Raw genomic sequence first — 25,584 nt, 5'->3', positions numbered from 1 at the left:
CATTGCCAGGTCTGGGCCCAGTCTCCAAGGAGACCTAGCAAAGCTGGGTCCAGGGCAGGGCTGGGCAAAGCAGGGCTGGCGGGCGGGTGCTGGGAGGGGGCTGTTTGTTACCCTGGATGCCTCCACTCTAGGCCACAAGTCTGTATTGGGCTCAGGAGTAGATGGTGATGACTTCACGGCCACCACCACGGACCAACAGCACCCGTTCGAGGCCCTCAGTCAGCACCTCCAGGAACTCCATGTCTGTAGGGCACTGAGTCAAGGAGGCAGCACCCAGGGAAGCACCAAGGGGCACCCAGGGAAGTTTCGCCCGTCAGTCAGAGCTGGGTGCCCTGGCACCCCCTCGGGTACCCAGGGAGAGGAGCTCCTGGCCTGACCTCACACACTGTCCACCTCCCCACTGTCCACCTCTTTACAAAGGGATACAGTTCTCATCGCCCTCGCTGTTCTTGGGTGGGCCAGGCATGTTCAGTAGGACTAGGCGGGCGTCATGGGAGCGTGTGACAATGACTTCATTGAGCTTCACAGCCGTGTGCATGCGCCGCACATTGGATTGGTCCCTGAAGATAATGCAGCTGAACATGGGCCCCGCCCCTGGCCCACCCACAGGGCTTGTCTGCCCCCATCCCACCTCCAATCCCAGACCCTAATGTGGCTGGGTCCATTTCTGCTGCACTCACGGCTTAATATGTACCAGCTCCCGGAAGTTGTCGGGGGCATGGCTGGGGTCCCAGGGCTCTGCTGCCATATATTTGTCCCGTGTCCATGTCATCTGGATCTTGTCAGTCCCAGCTGCAGACTCTTCCTCCTCGTCTGAGTACAGGCTCTCCAGCCGCAGGGCTGAGTGCCGGTCCTTGACCAGCTGGGCCTGAGGACAATCAGAGGAAGTCTCCTCGGTGCCATGGGAAAGGGTGGGCCTGGCTGGCCCAGCGTGATCACCCAGCCTTAGGGAAATGGGTGGGGCTGGGGTGAATCATTCTGATGCTCCCACCTGATGGCGTCTCCCAAGGCCTGACCCTGCCCTGGACGGAGAAGGCCACTGACCTCTCGCTCCCGCTCAGTCTTGGTCAGCCTCATCTGCCGCAGCATCTGGGAGCGCTGCTCCATCATCAGTGTCCGCTCGTAGGTATATGCAGAGATGTCGCTGTTATGCTGGGGAGAGGGTGAGCCATGAGGACCGCGCTACGTGGGGCAGGGTATCCACAGGGCTACGTCGGGCAGGTGGCTTACCATCTCCACCACTTCCACCTCTGCCTCGAGGCGCAGGTGGTACAGGAAGACAGCCAGATCCTTCTTCATCTGGATGCTGTTGTCATCCATCTGGGCCACCGTGAAGATGCGCATCCGGCACTTCCTCCAGACCTGTGGCAACAGAAGGTGGTGGTTCAATCACACCCCACCCCTTCAAGGGCCCAGCCCCTCTCACCGGGGCCCAACCGCCTGGCCCACCTTGTGCTGGCGTAACAGGAAGGGCAAGAGCATGAGCATGCCGCCGTCGTGGACAATCCACCACACATCGATGTGGCCCTCCAGGTAGCGCTCGTGGTTGCTGGGGTAGAAGGCGATGTTCTTGGGCACGAGCAGGGCCAGGTGGGCGGCCGTGGTGCAGCGCACGGTGTCTGGGGAGGAGGGGCACTACTGATCATCAGCCTGTGACCCTCTGGCCTCTGTCCCCACTTGACCCCTGCCCCTGTCCTATGTGGTCGAGCCCAGGCCCTGACCCTCACGCACCAATAAAGGTCTTCCAGGCACGTGGGTCCTCACTCTGTCGCCAGCCGTAGGGCCAGCCCAGCACCACGGAGTTATGCCTCATGCCACCCAGGCCGCAAGACTGGATGAGGTGGGCCAGCCCCTCACGCACCTTGCTGGCCACCACCACCTGGCAGAAGCCCTTCACCTTCTCAATCTCCATCATGTTCTTGATTGTCTGTGGGGAACATAGCAGGGTCAAAAAGCAAGGCCATCAGCGTCCCCTCTGCTGGGCTCCCCACCAAGGCCCCTAGGGCGCAGAGGGTGGGGGTGGGGGAGGAGACGGGGGCAAGCTGCCCACCCAGAGGCCATGTTTTCAAGATGGGACAGTTATAACCCCCTTGCTCCAGCTCTCAGCTGGCAACAGTGCTGTCCACCTGGCTGGCTGTGCACCAGCTGCAGCCCAGACATCTCTAGTCCAGCTCAGTGTCCTCCCAACACCACCCCCTTGCAGCAGGCACCTGCTCAGCGGCCTGGGCCTCGCCATAGCTCTCCAAGAAGCTGCCCTGGATGACAGAACCAACAATGGTCAGGCCCTTGCCGGCCTTAAGCTGGGAGGCGAAAGTGAGGAGCCGTGGGTACTTCACATGAAGATCCTCATCTAGCTTCAGCAGCACCAGCAGCTGAGGTCTGTGGTGGCCGAATGGAGAGGGAGCCTGAGACCAGGGCCAGAGGTTTCCAGGGAGCCCAGCTCCTTCCCTTCCTGGCTCACAGGCCCCTACACGTAGCAGTGATCCAAGGGCCAAATAAGCAGGATGGTGCCCCTGGCAACTCAGGACAGGGAGCACGGCCTAGGGAGGGGGAGCCAGCACCTCTTGACTCTCCCACCCTCACAGTGCCCCCTGAGAACCTGGACTGGGCCCCACCAGGCCGGGCGTGACTCACCGCCAGTTCTTGGTGTGAGGAGGTCCCTCCTCTAGCCGCAGCAGTGCATAGCGGGCAGCACTCAGGGACAGGCCTCGGATCCCGTCGCCCCACTCCTTCTCAGCCCTGCAGAGGCCCCCACAAGCTGGTAAGCCCCTGGTCCCACCCAGGGGTTGTGTCCGTGTGTAGGTGAGATGAAGGGGCCAGGCCCGAATCACAGTCCCCCAGCCCCAGCACCACGGTGGCTAACAAAGGACGGCTCAGCTCCCCACAACCCAATGAAGAGTGGCCCAAAGGCCCCAAGCAGGTGGCAGCCCTCACTCACCCTTGGTACTCAATGTACTTGTAGATCATGCCGGCAATGAGCATGGCAACCAGGGCATAGTACCAGGACGAGACAAACATAAGAGCCAGGCAGAGGCTCATGCCCAGGAAGGACAGTGCCCTGGGCCAGAGAGTGGGAAAGGGCCAGAATCAGGGAGAGACCAATAGGGCCCCAGGCCCAGACCCCCAATCTCTCACCAATAGCAACTGCTGCCCAGAAAATTCAAACCCCATCCAGAATGGGGCTCCTGGCTTCCCCAATAGCTCTTGTGTCAGAGGACCTGGCTCAGGGGCCCAGCTGGCGCTTACCAGTGATAGTACTTGAACCGAGGCCGCCAGTTGGGAGTCCTTAGGAGCGTCTGCACAGCACAGGCCAGGTTCACAAACAGGTAACACATCAGAAAGAACCTGCAGCACAGGGAGTGGCTGGTACAGAGCGGCCTCCTTGGCAGCCAGGTACCTGATGTCCCTGCCCTTCCAGGCTGGGCCTGGATGAGGAACCAGGACATGTCATGGCCCTGCCGTGCACAGGCTCAGGCAGGTCTTCTCAGCCTCACCACACCCAGTCCCACAGCCTGATGCAGATGGGACACTGCAGCAGTGTCTGCAGAACCAGGTCTTAGAGGATGGGCAAGTGTTCACAGGCAGAGGAGGGGAGAGGGCTGCAGGCAGGGGGAACAGCTGTGGAAGAGGATGGTATCAAGGAGGGCTCAGCGTCTGGAGACGGCTAGACAACAGTCAGGCCTCTGGCCTGGGTGACCAGTTGGATGAGGGGCTGTCATGAATGTGGGGAGAGTGGGTCAGGGGAAGACAACAAGGGCCATTTTGAATCACTGAGTTAAAGACACTTGAGGGACACTGCGGTGGGTGTGGGAGACTTGGATGGGGGAGGCCTACCGCCATGAGCCCTCCAGGAATGACAGCGGAGGGGCAGAGGGCTGAGTGGAGGGGACGCCAACCTTTATCCTCAGCTGGTACGAGAGGAAGGACAGACAAGAAGGCAGCAGGGCTTACGAAAGAGGGCGTGCCAGGGGGCAGGGACTCCCATGAGGTGTCCCATTAGGGCTGCCAGGAGGAGCCACGTGATAAAGGCTGAGATACATCCTCTGACTTGGGCAGTAAGGGGCCACCACCCAAGAAGACTGTGGCAAGAACAGTTTCAGGTGTGCGCTGATGTGTGGGTGGAGCTGGGCAGTAATGGGCGGAGGTGTGCTGGGGGGAACAAGAGAGCACTGACTCCAGCAGGCCTGGCTGGGGCTGGGGGGCAGCTACTTCGTGGGGAAGGGGGTCCCTCTCAGTCTCACAGGCTGAGTGGGGCAGTGAAGGCTGGCTCAGTCATAACGGAACAAGCAAAAGGAGCACTGGCAGTGGAGCAAGATGTGTGAGGAGAGGTGGAGTGGGCCCCAACCCTGGCAGAGGTGAACACAGCAAGGACACGAGCCCTGCCGCCAGGACCCCTGGAAATTGCCGCGTGCTCACCACCTCCTGCAGGGCACTGGCAGATCCAGATGCCCAGCATTCCAGAACTTTAAAAGCAAACAACTTTGAAAACGGATGAGGTAGTGGTGGCCTCATGAAGGTGCTAGAGACCAACGCTTGCCCTGACCCTGCTCTGGGGGTCGCCCACAGAGGCACATGGGACCTACTGGTCTCTTTAAAATTTCTGAGTAAGTGCCAGGCTCGCTCCAGAGGCAGAAGTGGCTGAGCTCTGCCAGGCAAACATCCCCCCATACAGCCTGACACATCTCCCTACTGCACCCTCAACACCAGACAAGGTCACAGAGCTGCTGGGCAGGGCCCCCGGCTGAGGGGTGCTGAGAGTGCAAGGAGCCTTTCCCAAGACCATCCCCCAGCCCTGCCCTGAGCCCCAGCTCACATGGATAGAATGGGGGCCACCATGTCAAGGGAGGCGATGAGGATGCCCAGCTCAGCGATGAGTGCTGTCAGGAGGAGTGCCCATGTTGGTTCGCCATTTGCCTTGCCATGGCCAAAAACCTGCAAGCACCAGGGTCAGTGGGGTCCGAAGTGAAGAAGTTGGTTCCACTGCCCCCATTCCACACCTAAGGCCACAAGTCATGAAGTCCCTCTGGGGCTCAGGTCACACCCATGCCTATCCTGATAGGTACGAGTTCCTCTGCCCTCCACTTCCTCAGGCCTCTCTGCTGTGGATGAGCCACAGACAGGCCTTGGGGATTCTGGGCCCAAGCAGCTCTGCCAACAGCAGGGCAGGGCCAGGGCCAGGGCAGCTCTCAGCAGCTCTCCATGGATAGCTGCATGGCCCTGGCCCCCAGCAGGATAAAACGCGCCCCTACTTATCTCCTACCTCTCTCCCCCAGCCGGTGTGAGGGGCCAGGAGCACCCAGGCGGTGGGGAAGTGCAGAAGGCTCACCCGGAGGAAGGGGATGATGTTGTCCTTGGCGATGGCCTGCAACAGGCGTGGTGCCCCAGTGAGGCTCTGTAGGCCGGCGCCGCAGGTTGAGAAGAAGGAGCCGATGACGATGACCCAGGGCGAAGGCCAGGCTAACGTGCCCACCACCAGGTTCCTGCTGACGCCATCGCCGTACCTGCAGGGGCCGGACTCAGGCCATGTTCCATGCAAGGAGCCCCCCAAACCCTGGGTGGGGTCGCCCAGAGTGAGGGTTGGCAGAGGTCAGGAAGGATGGCTATGGTGGACAGAGCTCTGGCCCCTCAGCAGAGGCCAGGCCACCAGCCCCTATCCTTTCCCCTCAGCCCAGTCCCGATCTGATGTCACCATCCTCTCAGAAGCAAAAGTTCTGCTGGGGCCTGACCCACCACTGGCAACCAGCAGCCTGAGGACATGTGTGGAACCACGTGTGCAAGGGGGGCCGGTGTCAGGGCAGCAAAAGCTGAGTCCAGTGCCACGGGGAGGGGCCCAGATCACTCACTTGTCCCGGAGGACCACACCCTCGATGCAGGCGCCAAAGAGAACCACGCTGCTGAAGTCTGTGGCTGCGTCAAGGAAAGCTCGGCCTCCGCGGCCTCCGCTGCCACTGCCGTCCCCGTGCATCCCCGCACAGCGCCCAAGGGCCCCTCGCCCAAGCCTTAGCTGGCAGACTCAGCTGGGACACCTGCAGCTGTGGGTTTCGTGTTGTGTACACACCCCTTGAGTGTGCGCGTGTGTGTGAGGGGTGAGGTACACGTGCACGCATAGGCAGTGTGTCTGCGCGTGCCAGCTGGTGACTTATACACAGGCAAGTGCCTCCTGTCCCCCTTCCCCACCCACCCCAGGCCTGGGAAAGGATACACACAAGGGAGGTCGTAACAATGGCCAGAATGGTCCCCACTGGGATGGACTTCTGCGCATCTCGGAGGTCCCCGGAGCGGTTTGAGCCAGCCATAATGCCTCCAAAAACAAGGAAACTCCCTGAGGGGCTCCCCGGGAGTGGGGGCAGGGCAGGGTGGGTGGGCAAGAGGGCTCACCTGTTACGGAGGGGAAGAAGATGCCGACTAGCACAGTGAAGGATGTGGCGATGTCGGCCACCACGTACAGGGGCAGGCTCTCCTTCAGGCCAAGGGCGTCTGTGGAGGGCAGCCCGTGCTTCTCCACGACCTCACCCTTCTCCAGGTAGGTGCTCCACAGGTTTTCTGTGGGGGCAGCAGCATCACCACTGCAGCCCCACCTACTTCCCAGGGAAGTTTGGGGCAGCCCAGCCAGAGGCTGCAAATGTAAGAGGTTCTCGGGGTTCAGGGGGGTGACTTCAGCCGAATGGCTACGGTGTCAGCCACCGGGCTGCTCTGGCCACAGAGAAGGAGCTGTCTGGCTACAAGTCTGAAAGGCGAAGGTGGCTGAACCACCATCACCTGCCACTGCCAGCCTCCTAGACAGAGGCCCTTTATGGCTCCTGTGAGAACAATCACAGGCAGGGTCAGGGGCTGGTGGCTGGGGAGAAATGGGCTGCCAGAACTTTCTGGGGCTTGTTGCAGGCCTGGGACACTGGCCAAACAGGCTCCGTTCACCCGAAACCCAGCTGCCAGGAGCCAGGCTGAGAGGACACGGCTGGGCTGGGAAGGCAGCCAGAACTGCCTCCCATTCCTGAGCTGGCCACACAAGGACAGCTCTGTGCTAATCCATCCTTCCGTGCTCATTCCCTACCTCCTGCTCAGTGTGGGGGGCAGGAGCATGACAGGAGGGAGGACGCACCCTGGAGCACGCCAGCAGCTGCACCAGGGATGCCAGGGATCTCAGTCACATTGTTGAGCAGAAAGTAGGGGTCGCAGGAGTCTGCGGTGAGGTTGGGGCTGTGGCAGAAGAGGCTCCAGAGCCGAGTGGCCACGGTCTCATTGTCCACCACGGCTGTCTTGGCACAGACATCAAACTGGTCCCGGGACAGGGTCCTATTGCCCAGCATACATACTCTGTGGGGCCGGGGGGGGACAGAAGCATCAGCACCTGCTCAGCCAGAGACCCCAACCTGCTTCCACCCTGTAGCCTCTACAACTCAAGGCATCAAAGGCCATCCACGTGGGAAGGATGCCAGTGCAATGCCTGGATGTATTCCCAGGTTACTTACGGAAACACGGGAGGGTCAAAAATAGACTTGATGCCCCCAGCATAGATGGAGAGGATGGAGATGATCACACAGGCCAGGAAGAGTGAGGCAAATTTGTTCACATACTTGACACCAACAAACACCACCAGGGTCATGAAGGTCAGAAAAATGGTCCCATACACCCGCATATTGTTCAAGGTGGCACTCGACATGTCATGAGTGCCTGTTGGGTAAAAAATGGCGGCTGGTGGGGCAATGTAGGTCTGAAACAAGAAGACAGATAGAGGAGGTTCAATCTTCCTATGTGGAGAGTCAAGCCCAATATTTTGGTTTTCTTTTTTTAAGAGTATCCAGAGGGGAGTTCCCTGGCCATCCAGTGGTTAAGACTCAGTGCTTTCACTGCCGTGGCCCAGGTTCAATCCCTGGTTGGGGAACTAAGACCCCATAAGCTGCACGGCCAAAAAAAAACAAAACCAAAAAAGAGTATTCAGAAAAAGCCAGTCACAAAAGAGCATATATTGTATGAATCCATTTATATGACAAGTCCAGAATAGGTAAACCTGATTAAATTTTTATCTATCTATCTATCTGGCTGCGCCGGGTCTTAGGTGCAGCACGTGGGATCGTTGTTGCTGCGTGCGGGATCTTCGTTGCGGCATGCAGGATCTTTTAGTTGCAGCATGCAGGATCTAGTTCCTGACCAGGGATCGAACCCGGGCCCCCTGCATGGGGAGCATGGAGTCTTAACCACTAGACCACCAGGGAAGTCCTTGATTAAATCTTATTGAAGACAGAAAGCAGATTAATGGGTGCCTAGGGCTGGGGGGAATGGAGAGTGATCACTAATGATCATGGGATTTCTTCTTGGGGTGATGAAAATGTTCTAAAATTGACTGTGGTGATAGTTGTACAACTTCATGAATATACCAAAAACCATCCAATTGTATACTTTAAATTCACTTTAAAGTGAATTGTATGGTATGTGAATTATCTCTTAATAAAGCCATTATTGGCTTCCCTGGTGGCACAGTGGTTAAGAATCTGCCTGCCAATGCAGGGGACACGGGTTCGAGCCCTGGTCCGGGAAGATCCCACATGCCGTGGAGCAACTAAGCCCGTGTGCCACAACTACTGAGCCTGCGCTCTAGAGCCCGTGAGCCACAACTACTGAAGCCCGCACACCGAGAGCCTGTGCTCCGCAACAAGAGAAGCCACCACAATGAGAAGCCCGCGCACCGCAATGAAGAGTAGCCCCTGCTCACCGCAACTAGAGAAAGCCCGCGCACAGCAACAAAGACCCAACACAGCCAAAAACAAATAAATTTAAAAAAAAAAAGCCATTATTTACAAAAAAGAGAAAAAGGATCCAGACACAGGAGTTGACCTGAATAGCTAAATAGCAGAAGTGGAACAGTTTGAGGAGCAAAAAAATAATGACAGCACAGGATTATGAGCCAAAGAATAAAATAAATAACCAGGAGTCCATGGGACTTCCCTGGTGGTGCAGTGGTTGGGAGGCTGCCTGCCAATTCAGGGGACACGGGTTCGAGCCCTGGTCTGGGAAGATCCCACATGCTGTGGAGCAACTAAGCCTGCGTGCCACAGCTACTGAGCCTGTGCTCTAGAGTCCACAGGCCACAACTACTGAGCCCATGCGCCACGACTACTGAAACCCGCTTGCCTAGAGACCGTGCTCCGCAACAAGAGAAGCCACTGCAATGAGAAGCCCGCACGACACAGTAGCCCCCGCTCGCCACAGCCAGAGAAAGCCCGCGCACAGCAACGAAGACCCAACACAGCCAAAAATAAATAAATAAATAAATTTATTTTAAAAAAATATATATATATCCAGGAGTCCATACTGATATAAATACATGGTTGAATAAATAAACAAATGGAAAAAGGACAATTTCCTTACAGAAGAAATCAACATAACAAATGTAGGAATGTGGGTTGGGGCTTCCCTGGTGGCGCAGTGGTTGAGAGTCCACCTGCCGATGCAGGGGATGTGGGTTCGTGCCCCGGTCCGGGAGGATCCCACATGCCGCAGAGCGGCTAGGCCCGTGAGCCATGGCTGCTGAGCCTGCGTGTCCGGAGCCTGTGCTCCGCAACGGGAGAGGCCACAACAGTGAGAGGCCCGCGTACCACAAAAATAAATAAATAAATAAATAAATGTAGGAATGTGGGTAATAGAAAAACAAACAGGGCTTCCCTGGTGGCGCAGTGGTTAAGAATCCGCCTGCCAATGCAAGGGACACGGGTTTGAGCCCTGGTCCGGGAAGATCCCACATGTCACAGAGCAACTAAGCTCATGCGCCACAACTACCGAGCCTGCGCTCTAGAGTCCACGCTCTGCAACAAGAGAAGCCACTGCAATGAGAAGCCCACGCACCGCAATGAAGAGTAGCACCCGTTCTCAGCAACTAGAGAAAACCCGCGTGCAGCAGCGAAGACCCAATGCAGCCAAAAATTAAATAAATGAATAAATAAATTTATAAAAAGAAAAAGGAAAACAAACAACAAAACCCCCAGAATATCCAGGAACAGGCTCCACGCAACAGACAGGGGACCTGGAGGTGGGAATAGACAGGCAGTTCCTCTAAACATCTACTATCTGGATTCCCAGGGGCGGGCACTCTTTACCCTGTGCTCCCCACTGCTCCTCCCCCTCTTCTCCCACCACGAGGGCAGTTCAGTGGGAAGTGGGAAACGGAGTCAGAGCACACATGAGGCCCACAGAGGTGGCACTGCCCTCCAAACAGGGTCCTGTGGCTGTTCACCCTGATTTAGGGATGAGGATAAGATGGATCTGAAGGGCTTTATTAGCACAGAGCCCTGGGGGAGACAGAGCTGGCCAGAGCCCACATGAGCCTGGGAGGCAGGCTCTGAGTCACCACCAAGACCTGTCTCTGAGTTAAATGCAGTAGTTCACAGACCACCTGCCACGGTTGAAATGTTGCCCGAGTGGATGGAACATCCAGGGTCAAGGTGGAGACAGCCAGGCCCCTAGCTTGCCTGGCCCAAACTGGGAAAGGGCTGAAGGGGAGACTGGCTTGAACAAAGATCTTTCTCCCTTGAAGAGGCCTCCCTCATTATAAGCCCTAGACCCTGACCAGAGGTGAAGGGAGCATGAGCCGCCTGGGCCTATGGGAAATGGACTGTTTCGACAAGACCCGAGTTGGCCAGGGCTTAGCCTGACTCACCAGCAGGATCTCAATGGCCCCCAGGATGTACATAGCCGCTGCAAATGTTGTTCCCAGGTAGAAGCACAGGCCAACAGCCCCTCCAAATTCTGGTCCCAGCGAGCGGGAGATCATGAAATAGGAGCCCCCAGCTACAACAGAAAAAGCATACATAGGTCAAGGCTGGTTCTTCAAGGGGGCCTCTCCCATGACAACCCTTCACAACCATCCAGAGGGACAGGGACTGCTTTTCCCATTTATGAACAAGCAGAAGGGTTAGAAGACTTGCCCAAGGCAGCATGGTTAATAAGTGGCCAGGCTGCGGTTAGACCTGATTTCCATTTGATTCCAACACCCAGCACGGGCCAGTGACACGAATACTCTGCTGGGGCAGCTCTAGGTCCGCAGCAAAGCCTAAGTGGCCTACTGTCCCCCACCTCCCTGCAGTTAGGTCAGTCCCCACAGCCTCCCCTGATTGGATGTGTCCCATCTCAGCATGCCTCACCCCTCCCAAGAGCTATCTCTGTTAGTCTGACCCTCCAGACCAGGGCAGGGACTAGCTTTTTGCCGCTAGGGCCAGCCACTGGGTGAATATCCATGGCTGACCCTCCTGCCCTGAATCTGTGCTTCCATCAGAGTCTAACACCCCTGGCAAGACTGAGTCAACACTGGACCCCAGGGCCAGTGAGGGTGCAGGGGACAAGAACAATCCCATGCTGCTGGTTGAAGCTGCTCCTGATGAAACTTCTCTGGTGAAAAATCTGGGAACAGGGATCAAGAAGCTTTAAAAAGGCTAATAATCCCTTTCATGCTGTAATCCCACCTCTAGGACCCTCTTCTAAGGAAACCGCCAGGGGCGTGAACAAAGATCAGTGTGCAAGGCTGTTTATGACAATAACGTTTACAATAGTGAAAAAGTAGAACACAAGAGTAGGAGAATAACAAAAATTAGGTAATGTCAATCCTGTTTTAAAAAAACAAATGAACCGTTTCCAGCACTTGAGAAACACACAGACACACACAGACACACACACACACACACACACACACACACACACACACACACACACACACACACACACACACAGTTTGGGGAAAACAATACATCTCAATACTTTATAAGACCCTAAGACCATGTATGAAAAGGCTAACAGTTTTGACCTTAGGATGGTGGGATTATGGGTACTTTTCATTTTCTTTTCTACATTTTTTGCACTTTCAAACCCTCTATGGTAAACATATATTGCCTTTTTCCTCCTATTACTTTTATACTAATGCTAATAAAGCTGTTATTTGAAAAAAATAGAAAAGGATTCAAACACAGAAGCCAACCCGAATAGCCAAATAGCCAGAGTGGAACAGGTCAAGCAAAACAATAAATAATGATGGTACTAAGATTATGAGCCAAAGAACAAAATAAATATCCAGGAGTCCACAGTGATATAAATACATGGTTGAGTAAGTAAAAAAACGGAGTCTCTGAAAACCAAGTCCAATCTCAACATCCCGGCTGAAAACCCTCTGCATTGTCTATACTGTAATCCAGTGTGGCCCAGACTCCTTGGCTTGGGCCACCAGGTATGCCCCATCATCTTCTTTATCAGCCCCAGCCCCCGCTTTTAAAAAAGTACTTTTATCCAAAAAAAAAAAAAAAAAAAAAAAGCCCAAACAAACAAAACACAAAACAACAGCAATCTCAAACTCTGTCAAGCAAGGATGCTCCTAAGTGGTAGCACTGTCATGGCATCAAGGACTAAGATCCCACCAGAAAACTGCCTGGGGGGGGGGCAATAAGTGTTCCTAGGCATGTCAAGGTGGATTCTGGGCCCATCCCCTCCTCAGGCCTGAGTGGTGCTCACCCACCTGGAACCACGCCGTTGGTGGCAATGGCGCTCATGGAGATGGCCGTCAGCAAGGTCTGTGGAAAGGAGGGCCTAGGTGAGCAGCTCAGCTGGGTGGGCTCTGGCCCTGCCCCAGCTGGGATACTCACACAACAGCAGCAAATGAGCACAATGAGGAGGGCCTGCAGCACACCGGCCGTGCCCACCATCCAGGTCAGCCGCAGGAAGAGGATAACCCCGAAGATATTCTGCAGGCAGGGCAGGTACACCCCCATGAGGGTGCCCATGCTGGGTGCCTATGGAGCAAGCGAGGGAGGGGGAGACAGAGCGTCAGAGGGGCCCAGATGCTCCACGGAAGGCCAGCCCCTGCTCACGTGACAGTCGCCCGCCCCCAGGGTGTTCTACCAGAGAACAGGTTGGAGAGGGATATTCCAAGTGGAGTCCTGGGGAGTGCAGGGGGTAAGGTGAGAGGATGTCTGTGTTGACTTTGATACATGAAGAAACAGTTTGGGACTGGGAAGGTATAAAACCTGATTCTTTTCAAAACCCCACGTGTGAGCTTTTGAGGCTCACCTCCCCCTCATGGTACTGCCCCCTTCCCTTCCTCTCCTCTTTTATACTTCTGCAAAGTGAGGTCTGTGTCAGATCTCCACCTTCCCACTCAGCATGACCCATGTCACCCAAGCCAGAGTCTAAGAAGTTGTTCCTGACCCTCCCTCTCTCCAACCCCCCAGTTCAGTCCAGTGGACACTGAGTCCTGCCCAGTCTGCCTCTCAAGCTGCCCTGAGATCAGCCTTCCTTGCCTCAGCCTTAGTCCCCTGAACCTGGGGCACTACATCTGGGGCACCTGGATGGTGCCTTCTTGTGCCTCTCAACCTCTCCACACTCCAGCCCGCTCTGCTGCCAGAACAGGTCTCTGAAAACCAAGTCCAATCTCATCATCCCTACTAAAACCCCTCTGCATTGTCTATACTGTAATGCATAGTGTGGGCCAGCCTCCTTGGCTTGGGCCACCAGGCCTGCCCCATCACCTTTGTCAGCCTCAGCCCCTGACAACATCAGTCCCTCAGAGCCTCTGAACCAGGGCATGTGCTGGGCTCTGCCTGGGAGGGTTACCCCTGCCTCACTGCCTGGCAAATTCCTCTTCAGTTAAACCTTCAGGAGACTTAACTCTTTACTCTCCCAGGAAGTTCCCCCAGGTTGCCTTAGCTGGAGTTGGTACTTCCTCTTGCATCCCCTCAGCATCTGATATACCCTTCTATCATAGTGGTCACGGTAACTGTTCACTCAAATGACCATACTGGGTAGACGTGGCTTGTTCACTGTTCTATTATCAGCAGGCCCTGCTGGTACTCAAAAGGTGCTCCTGAGCCCAGCAAGCGATGCCTTAGAAGGCCTCTGGGATAACCTGTTGGGAAAATCCTGCATAGAGAGTAGAGACTCAGGCTGGAGGGCAGGTAGGGAAGGTCTAATGGGCATATCCAGGCAGGATTTCTCAGCTACCTAAGGGTAGAGTAGGGGCCAAACAGGAGGCCAGGGCAGACGCTGAAGCACAGGATTAGGGCTGGTGGCTTCTTCTTCTTCTTTTTTTTAAAAACATATTTATTTATTTGGCTGCGCTGCGTCTTAGTCGCGGCCATGTGGGCTCTTAGTTGCGGGATGCAGGATCTAGTCCCCTGGCCAGGGATCAAACCCAGGCCCCCTACATTGGGAGTGCAGAGTCTTAACCACTAGACCACCAGGGGAGCCCCATGCGCTGGTGCCTTCTTGAAGAACTGAGCCTCACATGAGAGCAGCCCAGAGTATTGGGGCCCTGAGAGCTTCCACCAGAGCCCCAGCAAAGCCTGCTGCCCTGGAGCTGGGGTGGGAGAAAGAACTCTGGCCACAGGAACTCTTCTCAAGGGTCCAGGCCTGGGGCAGGATCTGTGTGCAGCCTTAAGGACCACAGAAGGGCCTAGAAGGGCCCGAGTAAAAACAAATGGTCCCTCAAACTGTCCTGCACAGTGTAGGTGACAGATACACCTCATCTGGGCTCTGTCTGAGCCCTTCTCAGAGGCCCTTCTCAGACCACCCGCTGGATAGTAGCAGCTCCCAGTCCCCCATTTGAGGCTGAGTCACTCTGGGAAAAGGGCAGTGTGGGAAAGGGCAGGGCCGGAAATGCTTTCTGCATCTCCAAATAACCTCTGGCAGCCTCAGAAGGTCACCAGGCCACAGACGGAGCAGCTGCCATAGAGAGGCTGCCTTGGGTCTTGGTGTGGTCTGGTTGGAGGACCGCCCTTCCGGCTTTAAGCTTTCCTTTTCTGAGGCCCCTGCTCAGACCTGCCTGGGCGAGGGCCACAGCTCAGCGGCCCCAGCTCCCTAGCTTCCTACTGACTCTCTGTGGACTTGACCAGGCTCCTGCTTTCTCCATGAAAAAGCCACTGGCGCTGGGACACTCAGCCATCCTCTCACATCTTTAACCTAGGGCCAGGTGAGCTGGCAGGTAAGCTGAGGCTGGACCCCAGCATCCTCACAGGCTCCTCATAAGGCCAAGGGACCATGGCCCTTCGCCAACTCAGAATTTCTTCTGACACCTTGTTGAGATGTACACTAGCCTTTCTTAGGGACCTTTTTACTCCCAGCCACCAGCTTCCTGGGCTTGGTCTGAAGGGACAGGGAGGAGGCTTTTACCCAAGGATTCCATCACCCTCTGCAGGGCTAAACACAGATAGCCACAGATAGTCAGCCCTCTCTCAAGCGTGGGCTAGTCTGCCTCCCAGAATCGAGGGGTGCACATCAGCCTCTCGCCTTGGCCCACCTCAGTAAGGTCCAAATCTCATGGGCAGGTCTGAGGTTGGGGATTTGGCTTATTCCAACCAAGAGCTCCTCCTGCCTGTGCTGATCTCCAGCAAGAATACTACAGCTAGTGCCAGACTCAAGCTGCTTCCAAATCACAGCTTCTTCCCAAACCTCAGGGAGTCAGTAGACATGGAGGGAACGTTCTTTGCCTCCAAGCTGAAAACGTAGGGGGGAAAAAAACCCAGCATTCAGTTAACTTGAGCCCTGTCACACAGGGGAGCTGAGCAAAGATGTGCAAAGTCATCCTGAAGAGAGGACGGCTGGAGGGCCAGAGGCCTGGATAGCGACTAGGGATGGGACCAGCAAAGGGATAGGGAAGCCCCAAGAGGCATGCTCCTATCACCCCCAACCCTGGTGCTCAAGGAACCCAGGGGCTGTCGGAGGGGTCTGCCAGTGGAGCTAACACAGCAAAAGGGTTTAGTCAACTGCTCTAGGTCACATAGCCCCGAGGGACAACCAGGTTCCTGGATCCAAAGGTAATATCCTTATCCATCCTGATGGGATGCCAGTAATCTGGCATTCTACATAGTCACATACCTCACAGTAAGCCCACAAGTCTCCCAGCGTTATGCATTGATCTTGTTTAGCTTAGTCAACTTAGGCAAGTTACTTAATACCCCAACACTCAAGCTTCCTCATCTGTAAAATGGGGATGAAACCAGCACCTGCCTCACAGCTTTGTTGTGAAGACGACATACAAGAACCCAAGCCCACTGCTTAGCATGATGCCTCACACACAGAGAGGCCTAAGTAACGTCACGTTCCACTGTTATTTTTGAGGGCCTCCCTGGTCCTATGCCCTGAGGGCCACCTCCCTGGCCCACCCCTTGAAGTCTCCTTGAGCCCAAAGCACTCAGTGCCCATTCTCCATGCTCACCAAACCTGGCACCTACTTCCCCCAGGATGCTCATAACCATGTGGGGAAACTGCCAACTCCATGGTGTTGAATCTGTCTTCCGAGGAGCGGCCTCTCTGCTGCCCCTGACCAGCTCACCTTGGCTGCTCTCCGGCGGGCACCCTCTCCACTCTCAGCCTCCTCATGCTCCTTGGCGCCCTGTGTGAGGTTGGTGTAGCTGACGAGCTTGCCCAGAAGAGATGATACCTTCGGGCGGATGTCCAGCTCTTCCTGTAAACAGAGCCACAGGGTAATCTGGCAACTGGCACCAGGCTACCTGTATGTAGACAGCAGCCTGGCCTCTGGCCGCTTGCCAAGCCCTGAGGCAGGCCTGGGCTCTTACCTGGGGAAACCCAAGCCAGCCCACTGGGCAGGTGTGGGTGCCACACCCCAGCACTCACTTCTCTCTGCCCCACCTTGGCTACAATCACTACCAGCCCATTTGCAAAACTACCTGCCTTGGGGGGAAAGGGCAGGACAGGGCACGGCTGGCAGACAGGGGAATGGCACGCTTCAGTCTGCCTGTTCGGCCTGGCCACCTCCCAGCTGTGAGTAGGCCTCTGGGACTCATATCTGCCTTCAACAAAAAAGCCACCCTAGTCACCCCAGGGAACCAAGGAGGTCAAAAGAGGTGTGGGACAAGTGAAGTCTCTCTTATCTGCCCAAACCCTGATTGTCCTGCATGGTCTTCTCCACCAGGCCTCATACCCCGTGAGTAACCCACCTCAATCCCCAAGATGGGATCCTGGAGCCCTAGCCCATCTGCAGGTGGGGCCAGGTCAAGAGGCCTCCCAGGGCTCCAGCTCCCGTGCAGCATCTAGCACAGCTTCCCCAGCACTGTGCCTCCGCCTGCCTCTGGCCCACATTTAGTCTTTCCCTGTCTATCAGCTCCCTTCTGACCCTACACACGAGGAGAAACTGGTCTGGTGTAAGAAGTAAAGATGCAGGTCTTTGCAGGTGTATGGAGATTGAAGAGCTTATGAGACTTCCATGGGGCAGCTGAATGTGTGGTCAGAATTTAGGGGCCTAAACCATGACTTCAATCCAGATACAACTTCTAAGCTTGAGTCTGAAAATGATAAAATTCAAGTTCAAAGGCACAAAATTGGGAATGTTTCCAAAGAGACATCCACTGAGGTTGCAGATATGGCTAGAGGGGGCAGATCCAGTGAGAAGGACCAGGGCTCAGTAAACTTGATGGGCACAGAGTTGGAGGAGTCAACCAGGAAGGCCAGGGAAGAGTTCACAGGAGAGGGAAGAATCATGGACTATGAGAAGTCCTAGAAGTGAAGGGGACAAAGGAAATCCTGAGGCAAGAAATACTGAGAGGTGATGACCTTGCTGAGGGGCTGCATGGAAGTCAAAGGTGAACACCCCTGGAGGTGGTAATGGGGTACAGTGGCCTCTGGGAAAGCAGTTTCAGTTCAAAGGGCCGAGGGAACCACAGCCTGACTGCCAAGGGAGCGAGACAGACAAGGGGAGACTGGAGGAGAAGCCGAGACATAAGGAGGCACAACATCCAGCCTGTCTGCTGAGCTAAAGCTTGGGTCCTGACAGGTCCCTGCCCACCCACCTCCCTGCCACACCTGGGGCCCAGAGTGGCTCCTCAGCTACCTCAAACAGTGCCAGGTTCCTGTCATGGTAGTCACTTCCTCTGGAAGCTTCCATGGGACAAAGAAAAGGGCTGCTCTCCTTGTGGTTGCCATGTCCTGTGGAGAGAGAAGAACGGAATCCCAGTCAGGGGCTGCCTACTGAAACCCCAGCATGCACTCCTCCCCAGCAGGCGTGCTGTCATCTCTGTGGAGCACTCTGTGGGCCAGTGTTACCATGCTGGGCCTGTTTCCCCATCATACCCTGCCAGCCTCCTTGAAAGGGCCAGAATTGGAAGTGGCCTATGATCAAAACCCAGCACGTAGGGCTTCCCTGGTGGCGCAGTGGTTAAGAATCCGCCTGCCAACGCAGGGGACACGGGTTCAAGCCCTAGTCCGGGAAGATCCCACATGCCGCAGAGCAACTAAGCCCGTGCGCCACAACTACTGAGCCTGCGCTCTAGAGCCCATGCACCACAACTACTGAGCCTGCATGCCACAACTACTGAAGCCCGTGTGCCTAGAGCCCGCGCTTCGCAACAAGAGAAGCCACTGCAATGAGAAGCCCGCGCACCGCAGTGAAGAGTAGCCCCTGCCCGCCTCAACTAGAGAAAAACCCACGCGCGTCAATGAATACCCAACTCAGCCAAAAATAAATTAAAAAAAAGAGGACTTCCCTGGTGGCACAGTGGTTGAGAGTCCGCCTGCCAATGCAGGGGACACGGGTTCGTGCCCTGGTCCGGAAAGATCCCATGTGCTGCAGACTGGCTGGGCCCATGAGCCATGGCCGCTGAGCCTGCGCGTCCGGAGCCTGTGCTCCGCAACGGGAGAGGCCACAACAGTGAGAGGCCTGCGTACCACGCAAGAAAAAGAAAAAAGAAAAAAAAAAACAGCGTGTACACTCATCTAGCAGAGGGCACAGGTGTGAAGGGCCCAGACAGCACGTGTTAACACCAAGGGGCAGAGTCAACTGCAGGAGGGCGTGGCCCAGTCATGGCCCACCTTCAGACCACCCCTGAGACACACACTCGCATTTTCCAGCCCTTCGGGAATATCCAGTGTGCCGGGTGCCCAGGGCTCGGTGTCTTCAGGACTCCCCCAAGGTGCTGCCCTCCAGACAGATGAAGCCACACAGGGCTCCTTCTGCCGCCATGGCCAGCCGGCCGCCTACTAGCCACCCCACCATGCACTGCGCAGGGGCGTCCTTGAGGGCCACCCGAGGCATGCCGGGAGGAGGGGCAAGCAGGAGACTGGCCAGAGAGCGGAAGTGGGTGCCTGAAGCTGTCTAGGGTCATCTAGGAAAGCCCTACGGAAGCCTGACCAGGTGGCTGTGGGACCAAGCAAGACTGTTGGCAGGACCCTCTTGTTGACCTACCTCCCTGTCCCCAGATCGCAGCTGCTTGTTCCAGACTAGGCAAGTGGCCAATCCCAGCATCCACCTACCCCCCAGGCTGGTGAGGCAGTGCCTCAGCACCAAGAAAACCTCACAGAAAGGAGCCAGATGCACCTTTTTTTTATACGCCTGCCTCAACTCTCAAAGCTTGGCTGCATTTTCTGGCCACCGGCATTCACACTCTTCCCTGTTTTCCAAACTGTGTCCACTGTGAGTCTCAGTGGGTGACATTCCCATTTTTTCATCAAGCAGGCAGAAGACACCAAGTACTCCTTTTCTAGTTGCTAACAGTAAAACCCCCTTCAGACAGTCTGACAGCTGCAGTGGCAGTGGCTGGAGGCTTCACAGCAAATGGAAAGATGACATCTTGGTTCAAAGAAGCCACGTTGGTGTTGGATGGCAATGACTGTGGCAGCAGTGTTGGCCTGGTGTCCAGTGATGGAGGCGGCAACAGAAGTGTCTTCACTGATCCAGCCTAGTGGGGTATTCCAGCCATGCCTGATTTTGTGAGAGCTACCTGCCAACCTTTTCTGGTTAAATAGCCCGCAATCCATTTCTCTTGTTTGCAGCTAAGAATACTGAACGATGATACATCCTCTTCCATCTGATACATCCTCTTGCCATCAGTATGAGACTTAACTTGCCTTCTCTGAGCCAACAATCACTCAGCAGGTGCTGCACTGTGGATTCTTTACTGTCCAAAGAGACTGACAGGGAAAGCATGCTGATGACAATTTCTGGGGCAAAATCAGCTATTCCTTCCCACAGTATGTAAAAGTGGTACATCGCCTCATCTAGGAACCTGGATTAGCTAAGTAAGCCAAGAAGCTCAGTCCCAGAAGCTACATGGCTGTATGTAGGGTAATGCCAACGGCACAGTGGACAAAGGTAGTGGGAGTTCAGGCCAACCTACAGAACCATGTTAAAGCCTCGTGAGGGACTTCCCTGGCGGTGCAGTGGTTAAGAATCTGCCTGTCAATGCAGGGGACACGGGTTAGAGCGGTGGTCTGGGAAGATCCCACACGCCATGGAGCAACTAAGCCAGTGCACCACAACTACTGAGCCTGCGTGCCACAACTACTTAAACCCACGTGCCTAGAGCCCACGCTCCGCAACAAGAGAAGCCACCGCAATGAGAAGCCCGCGCACTGCAACAAAGAGTAGCCCCCATTCACCACAACTAGAGAAAGCCTGCGCGCAGCAACGAAGACCCAACGCACCCAAAAATAAATAAATAGATAATTTTTTTAAAAAAGCCTCGTGGGGTCACGTAGCTCCTCAGACACCCTGTGACGTTTGCTGTGCCCTTGATGCTTGTTCAGGATCAGGATAAGAAGCCACAATAAAAATCTGAAAACCCAGTAACAATGCCCATTACACTGACAGCCCTTCAGTGAGAAGCCTCTGAAAAGTACTCTTGGATTTTTGTGACAAAAAAATATCTCCCCTGAATAAGTCAGAGGCTTCATTTTGTCAAAAAAAGGCAACTATAAGAGCTCATCTTATTTCCCTTTCTACCTTGGCTGCCAGGAACCTCTAAGCTAAATTTATTTTTTAGATGCAGTCACCATCTACCTCGTCTCAGAGTCCTTGCCTCTTTCCTCTGCATGGTTTTGACCTGACAGTGACAGTCCCTTGGGGACTGCATATCTCTTCTGATCCTTTTGTGGAAGTAGGTTGAAAGTAAAGTATAAATTATTCTAAACTCCTGCACTGCAGCCTGCCCCACCACTGTTACCTCATCTCTCTGAAGACTGCACTAGTATCCGGAAAACACAGAGCTGAGCACACAGCAGTTCCCCCAAAATGCCTGTGGATGGTCCTCTAAGACCCAGCTGATCCTTGTCCCTTAGCCATGAGTCCAGGGCAGCTCAGAGCCCTTGCAAGGGTTACCTCTAGTCCTCACAGCAACACTCCAGTAGATATCATTTACCCCCTTTTATTAACAAGGAACGTAAAGCTCAGAGAGATTCAAAGGCAAGGTCACTCAGTGAGAGGGCCAAACTTGGGTCCCAGGATCTACCAGAGCCAGGTGGGAGCTGAGTTGTAGGTTCTACTCCTATTTTGGACCCCCATCCATCCCAGGAGGCACCCCAGGGTGCAGTACTTTAACTAGAGAAGAGTGTCTGGGGCTTGCAATTTGGCCAGGGTGTGCATACCCAAGGCTCTTGGTGCTCAGTGGCCAGCAGACTAGCTTGGATTCCTGAACCTCCCACTGTGTGACCCAGGGCAACCTGCCTACCCTCTCTGTGTTGCCTTGGTTTCCTTTTCTATGAAGTAGAGCTAGTAACACCTACTCTTCCAACTGCCCAGATGCATCAGAAAAGGGACAATCTGGTGCCAGACACCCAGCAGGGATTCCGTGGAGTTCCCCAAAACCTCATCTAAAGACAGCTCCCATAGGATTGTGGGAATTGGGTGGGAGGGGGGGCTGGTGTCTAAGCAGTGCCTGGATATCTGTACTGCCCTCAGCTATTCCAAAAATTCCAGGGCAGGTCTGGGCATGCCTGCCAGGCCAAAGCTGCTCAGATACCACCTGAGACCCCTGGCGAACCACAGCATGAAGGCTGGGCCTGGGCGCTGCCTGTGAGGTACATATATATGTGTGCTCCTGCCAGCAGCTGTGAATGTACCAGCTGCAAGCAGGGATCCAGGTGACACTCCTGATCCCTCTGCTCACAGGTATCTGCCAGGGGTACCCCTCTAGAGCCTCTTCACCCCCTGCCCACAGACCACAGTGAGCTGGGTGAACAGGCCTATCTAGGCCTTTGGCGCAGAGGTATGGGCCTTGAGAGATTCAGACACCAAGCTGGGGGGTCCCCATAAGATGGACCTGAGGGGTCACTATTTTTGTGCCCCTGACCCTTTGCAGCCCCCACCAAGAAGGATCATAACCACTCACCAGGGTGCAGAGTGTCCCCCATACAGCAGACGCAGTCAAGATCTGGCTGAAAGGGAGGAAGAGGAGGAAGAAGGGGGATAGCGGGAGGAGCTGGCCCAGCCTGGAGGGACCTGACAGGACTCAGCCAATGTAGCTCCAGTTCCCTATAGTCAGCCTGTGAGAGGCCAAGGCGGGGCCAGAGGCAGGACTCCGCTCTGCCTACCCACTGGTCCAGGCTGATCTTAGGGATGCAGCCCAGCCCAGCCCAGCCTCTGGGGAGAGCGAGCCTCCAAGGGCTAACAGAGGAGCAGGCGTGGATGCTGGCTCCTGCTCTGGCCACTGGAACAAGGCTAGGGGCAGGTGCCGGCATGGGGCAGGGGTTGAGATGTGTGCACCCACACAGCTGTGAAGCCTGTTAAATGACCATGATGTCCAGCAGCCTATGCCACCGTCCTGTGCCATCTCCTCACACAGCAGTCAGGTGACACACATATAGCCATCACCCACATCAGGCATGGATCACCTCAGTCATGTCACCATCACAGACAGGTCAGAGTCAGATCAACATCACATCACCTGATACATGCCAACACACACGTTCCCTGCATATCTCCATCATGGTCAGTCACAGACGAAGCATTTGTCATCAGTCACATCACCATCCTCATCATCGATAACCCTGCAGGAAATGGTGGCCCACAAGAAGTGCTATCCTGACCCCACCTTCACTCTGCGGTATCCCACAGCTATACACTTGCACAAGCACAATTACACATGCATATGCTGCTACACATACAGACACATGTTCTCGGCAGTGTTCACACTCCAAGAGTGGCCCTGCAAGGACAGCCCACTGGGGGGCTCCTGGGGGAGGAGATGGTGAAAGGGTCAAGGGCAGACACCTAGGAGGGGAGGAGGGGTTTACCTTCGGGTCCAGTTTAACATCTAGGTTAAGAGTTAGGGCTCTGGAGGCTCCAACCCTCGATTTGAATCCCCTAGAGCAAGTTACATAAAGGCTCCATGCCTCAATTCACTCCTTTCTAAGCGTGAGTAACATGACCTATCCCATGGGGGAAATTAGGAGGATTAAACGAGTTAATTCACTTCAAGTGCCTAGACAAGCTTGGTCCCGTGTGAGTGCTCCACAGATGCCCACTGTACCTACAGATGTAAGCTGGGATCCACGCAAGTGCACTCACAGGCAGTTACCCACTGACCCCCTCAGGCAGGCACAGCCTTCTTTCCAGGGCCCGGGAGTGCTGGGAGGGAAGGGGGAAGGGGAGGGGAAGGGAGGCGAGAGAGGGTAGTCTTAGGGAAAGAGGTGCTGCCGCACAAAAGTGTAGGCAAGACGGGAAGCGCTTAGGGGCGGTTCACAGGAGGTAGGAAGTGAAGGGTCTGGGGTCCGGGCTGCGGTCGTTGCTCCCAGCCGGGAAGGGCCAGGGATGGAGGCTCAGCGCTCTCCGCGCCCCGGGCGGCCCGGTTGGCCCGGCAGGCCTGGCCACGTCTGCAGCCCCCGCCCGCGGCCCGCAAGGGAGGAGCTGGGGCGGGGAGGGAGGCCCGACCGCAAGCGCGAGCGCCGGGGGCCGAAGAAAATTGTTTCTGCGCGCGCGGAGTAAGGGACTGCTGGCGGCGACTCAGTCTAAGAAAAGTTGGGCCCGCATCGACGTGTGCGCGCACCGGCCGGCGTCGGTGTGAGAGCGGGCCCCGCGTGGCCGGCTTCCCTGCCCCCGCCCCCGCCAAGGACCCCTCCGGGCGCGTCCTCACCCTCCGAGTCCTCCCGGTCGGCGCGCTCCCCGTAGTCCACCCAACTGATACCCTCGAGGTTGTCATAGTCGCCGCGTCGCGGCCCGTCCACCGGCACCACGGTGAAATGAGGCATCCTGCGTGCTCTGCCCCGCCGCGCCCGCCGCCCCTGCCGCCCGCCTGACTGTCCCCGCCGCCCCGGGCCGGCGTGCCCCGCCCGCTCACATTCCTCCCCGCTGCGCTCACTTCCTCCGCCCGCCCCCCGGGCCGCCCCTCGGGGGCGGGGAGCAGGAGGGGCTCGGGCCGGCTCCTCCCTGAGGGGGGAGTCCCAAGCGGAGTGAAGCCCCCGGGGCGGGAGTAGTACTCCACGCGCTGGGTAGGCCCGATTCCTGTGTGACCTCGGGTGGTGAGCCGCCCTCTCTGAGCCTTAGTTGCAGTACTTGTAAAATGGGGAAATGTGCTTCCACCTCTTGGGGCTGCTTGAGGGCCGTGAGATGGGGTACGGGGTGCATTGGCCCTGCGCTTTGTGCCTAGTGAGCGCTCAGTGACATTTCTGTGATTCAGGGACGGGGAAGGATAGGGAGGAGCGCAAAGGTCGTTTCGGTCCTGCCCAGGGCCTCCCACCATTCCTGAGTACCCCCTCCCCATTTTCATCATCTCTCTCTTCCACCTCTCTCCTCCGCAACCTTGGAAACGGAAACCCAGGAAAGTCCCCTCCCTTCCCCCACCCTCCATGTCTCCCTGTTGGAGGTTGCTGGGGATTCCTGCCCCTTCAGTAGAGGCTGCTTCCTCCTCGGTAGGAAGGACACCCATCCCCCTTGCCCAGACCCGTTTGCCTCTTTGGACGCTGCATTGGATTCTTTAGCCAAGTTCTTTCATCTCAGTTTTATATTTTGCTGTCTCACCTCTTAGGGATTCCTTTACCCAAGCCATTTACTTCTTTGCTCTTAAATTTTCTTTCACTTTCTACTCCACTGCTTCAGATAACGTATCCAGTTGGCTTTACTTTAACATCTTTATCTTTCTAGGCCATTCTTTTAGCTATTTGTTTCTCTATCAGAAAAGCCCAGAGGCCACCTCACACCTCTGTCTCCATTTTTTTTCCTCCCTTTTATAACTCAGAGGGCTTTAGAATATCAGAATTAGTGGTATCTTTCCAACCTACCTCAGACTCTGCGCCCTCTGACCTCCAAACTCTGGAGCAGAATAAGGGATCAGAGTCGCTGGGCCCTGCAGGAAGACCTCGGAGCTGACCCCTATTCTTTCCCCTACCCCACAGTCATCCTGGCCAGGGTCTGTTGCTTTGTCCTGTCCTTCATGCCACCTTCACCTGCCCACAGTAGCAGCCTTCCAATGGACTCCCTGCTCCTGGCAGAGCCACCTCTTCTGAAGAAAAAGCCCAAGCTCTTCTCTTGGTCCACAAGGCCCTGCTCCCTCTGGCCCCTCCAACCTCTCCAGCTGCATCTCTCCCTATCCTCCTCCCCAGCCTCAGCCTTTCTGGCTGAGCATCACGGAAGACCAGATGCTCAGATGCTTTGGCTTCTTTCACTTCCCCAAACTCAAGGAGTTTCTGTGCAGTACTTGCACCTGGCAGAATGCCTTTCAACCCTCTGCCCCCACCCTCATTTACCAAACTCCTCTGTATGGAGGAGGCCTCAGCTTGGAGTTCCACTTCCCCAGAAGACTTCTCTGAAACACACCCCACCTCCCCCCTACCCCGCTTCACCCTCCCCTGGATTGTGTTCCCCTGGGGCACTTTCCCTTCATAGGATCC

At 55.8% G+C, this 25,584-nt stretch overlaps 1 protein-coding gene across 3 annotated transcripts; it reads right to left on the bottom strand.

The window, feature by feature from the left end:
- Positions 1-104: 104 nt before the first annotated feature.
- On the bottom strand, positions 105-24,030 carry SLC12A4 (solute carrier family 12 member 4). Of its 3 annotated transcripts, none has more exons than XR_013825178.1 (24): positions 23,832-24,030; positions 17,819-17,913; positions 16,304-16,435; positions 12,621-12,767; positions 12,494-12,548; positions 10,652-10,782; positions 7,470-7,711; positions 7,100-7,314; positions 6,379-6,543; positions 6,203-6,301; positions 5,844-5,901; positions 5,327-5,501; positions 4,814-4,932; positions 3,247-3,345; positions 2,939-3,058; positions 2,635-2,739; positions 2,211-2,379; positions 1,732-1,927; positions 1,450-1,619; positions 1,231-1,362; positions 1,045-1,152; positions 695-868; positions 427-560; positions 105-243 (listed from the first exon to the last, which is right to left on the bottom strand). XR_013825178.1 is itself a non-coding variant. In XM_079906400.1 (24 exons), exons 1-24 carry the CDS (start codon positions 23,944-23,946, stop codon positions 152-154), a joined length of 3,261 nt encoding a protein of 1,086 aa, XP_079762526.1. In that variant the 5' UTR covers positions 23,947-24,029; the 3' UTR covers positions 105-151. The 3 variants fall into 3 exon arrangements, 2 of the variants coding, with proteins under 2 accessions (XP_079762526.1, XP_079762527.1); XM_079906400.1 differs by having other exon boundaries at positions 681-868; positions 23,832-24,029; XM_079906401.1 differs by lacking the exon at positions 2,939-3,058 and having other exon boundaries at positions 681-868; positions 23,832-24,029.
- Between the last annotated feature and the right edge of the window lie 1,554 nt (positions 24,031-25,584).

This window comes from Stenella coeruleoalba (genome assembly GCF_951394435.1).
Source record: "Stenella coeruleoalba genome assembly, chromosome: 20".
NCBI lineage: Eukaryota > Metazoa > Chordata > Mammalia > Artiodactyla > Delphinidae > Stenella > Stenella coeruleoalba.
This window is presented reverse-complemented; position numbering and strand designations above follow the sequence as displayed.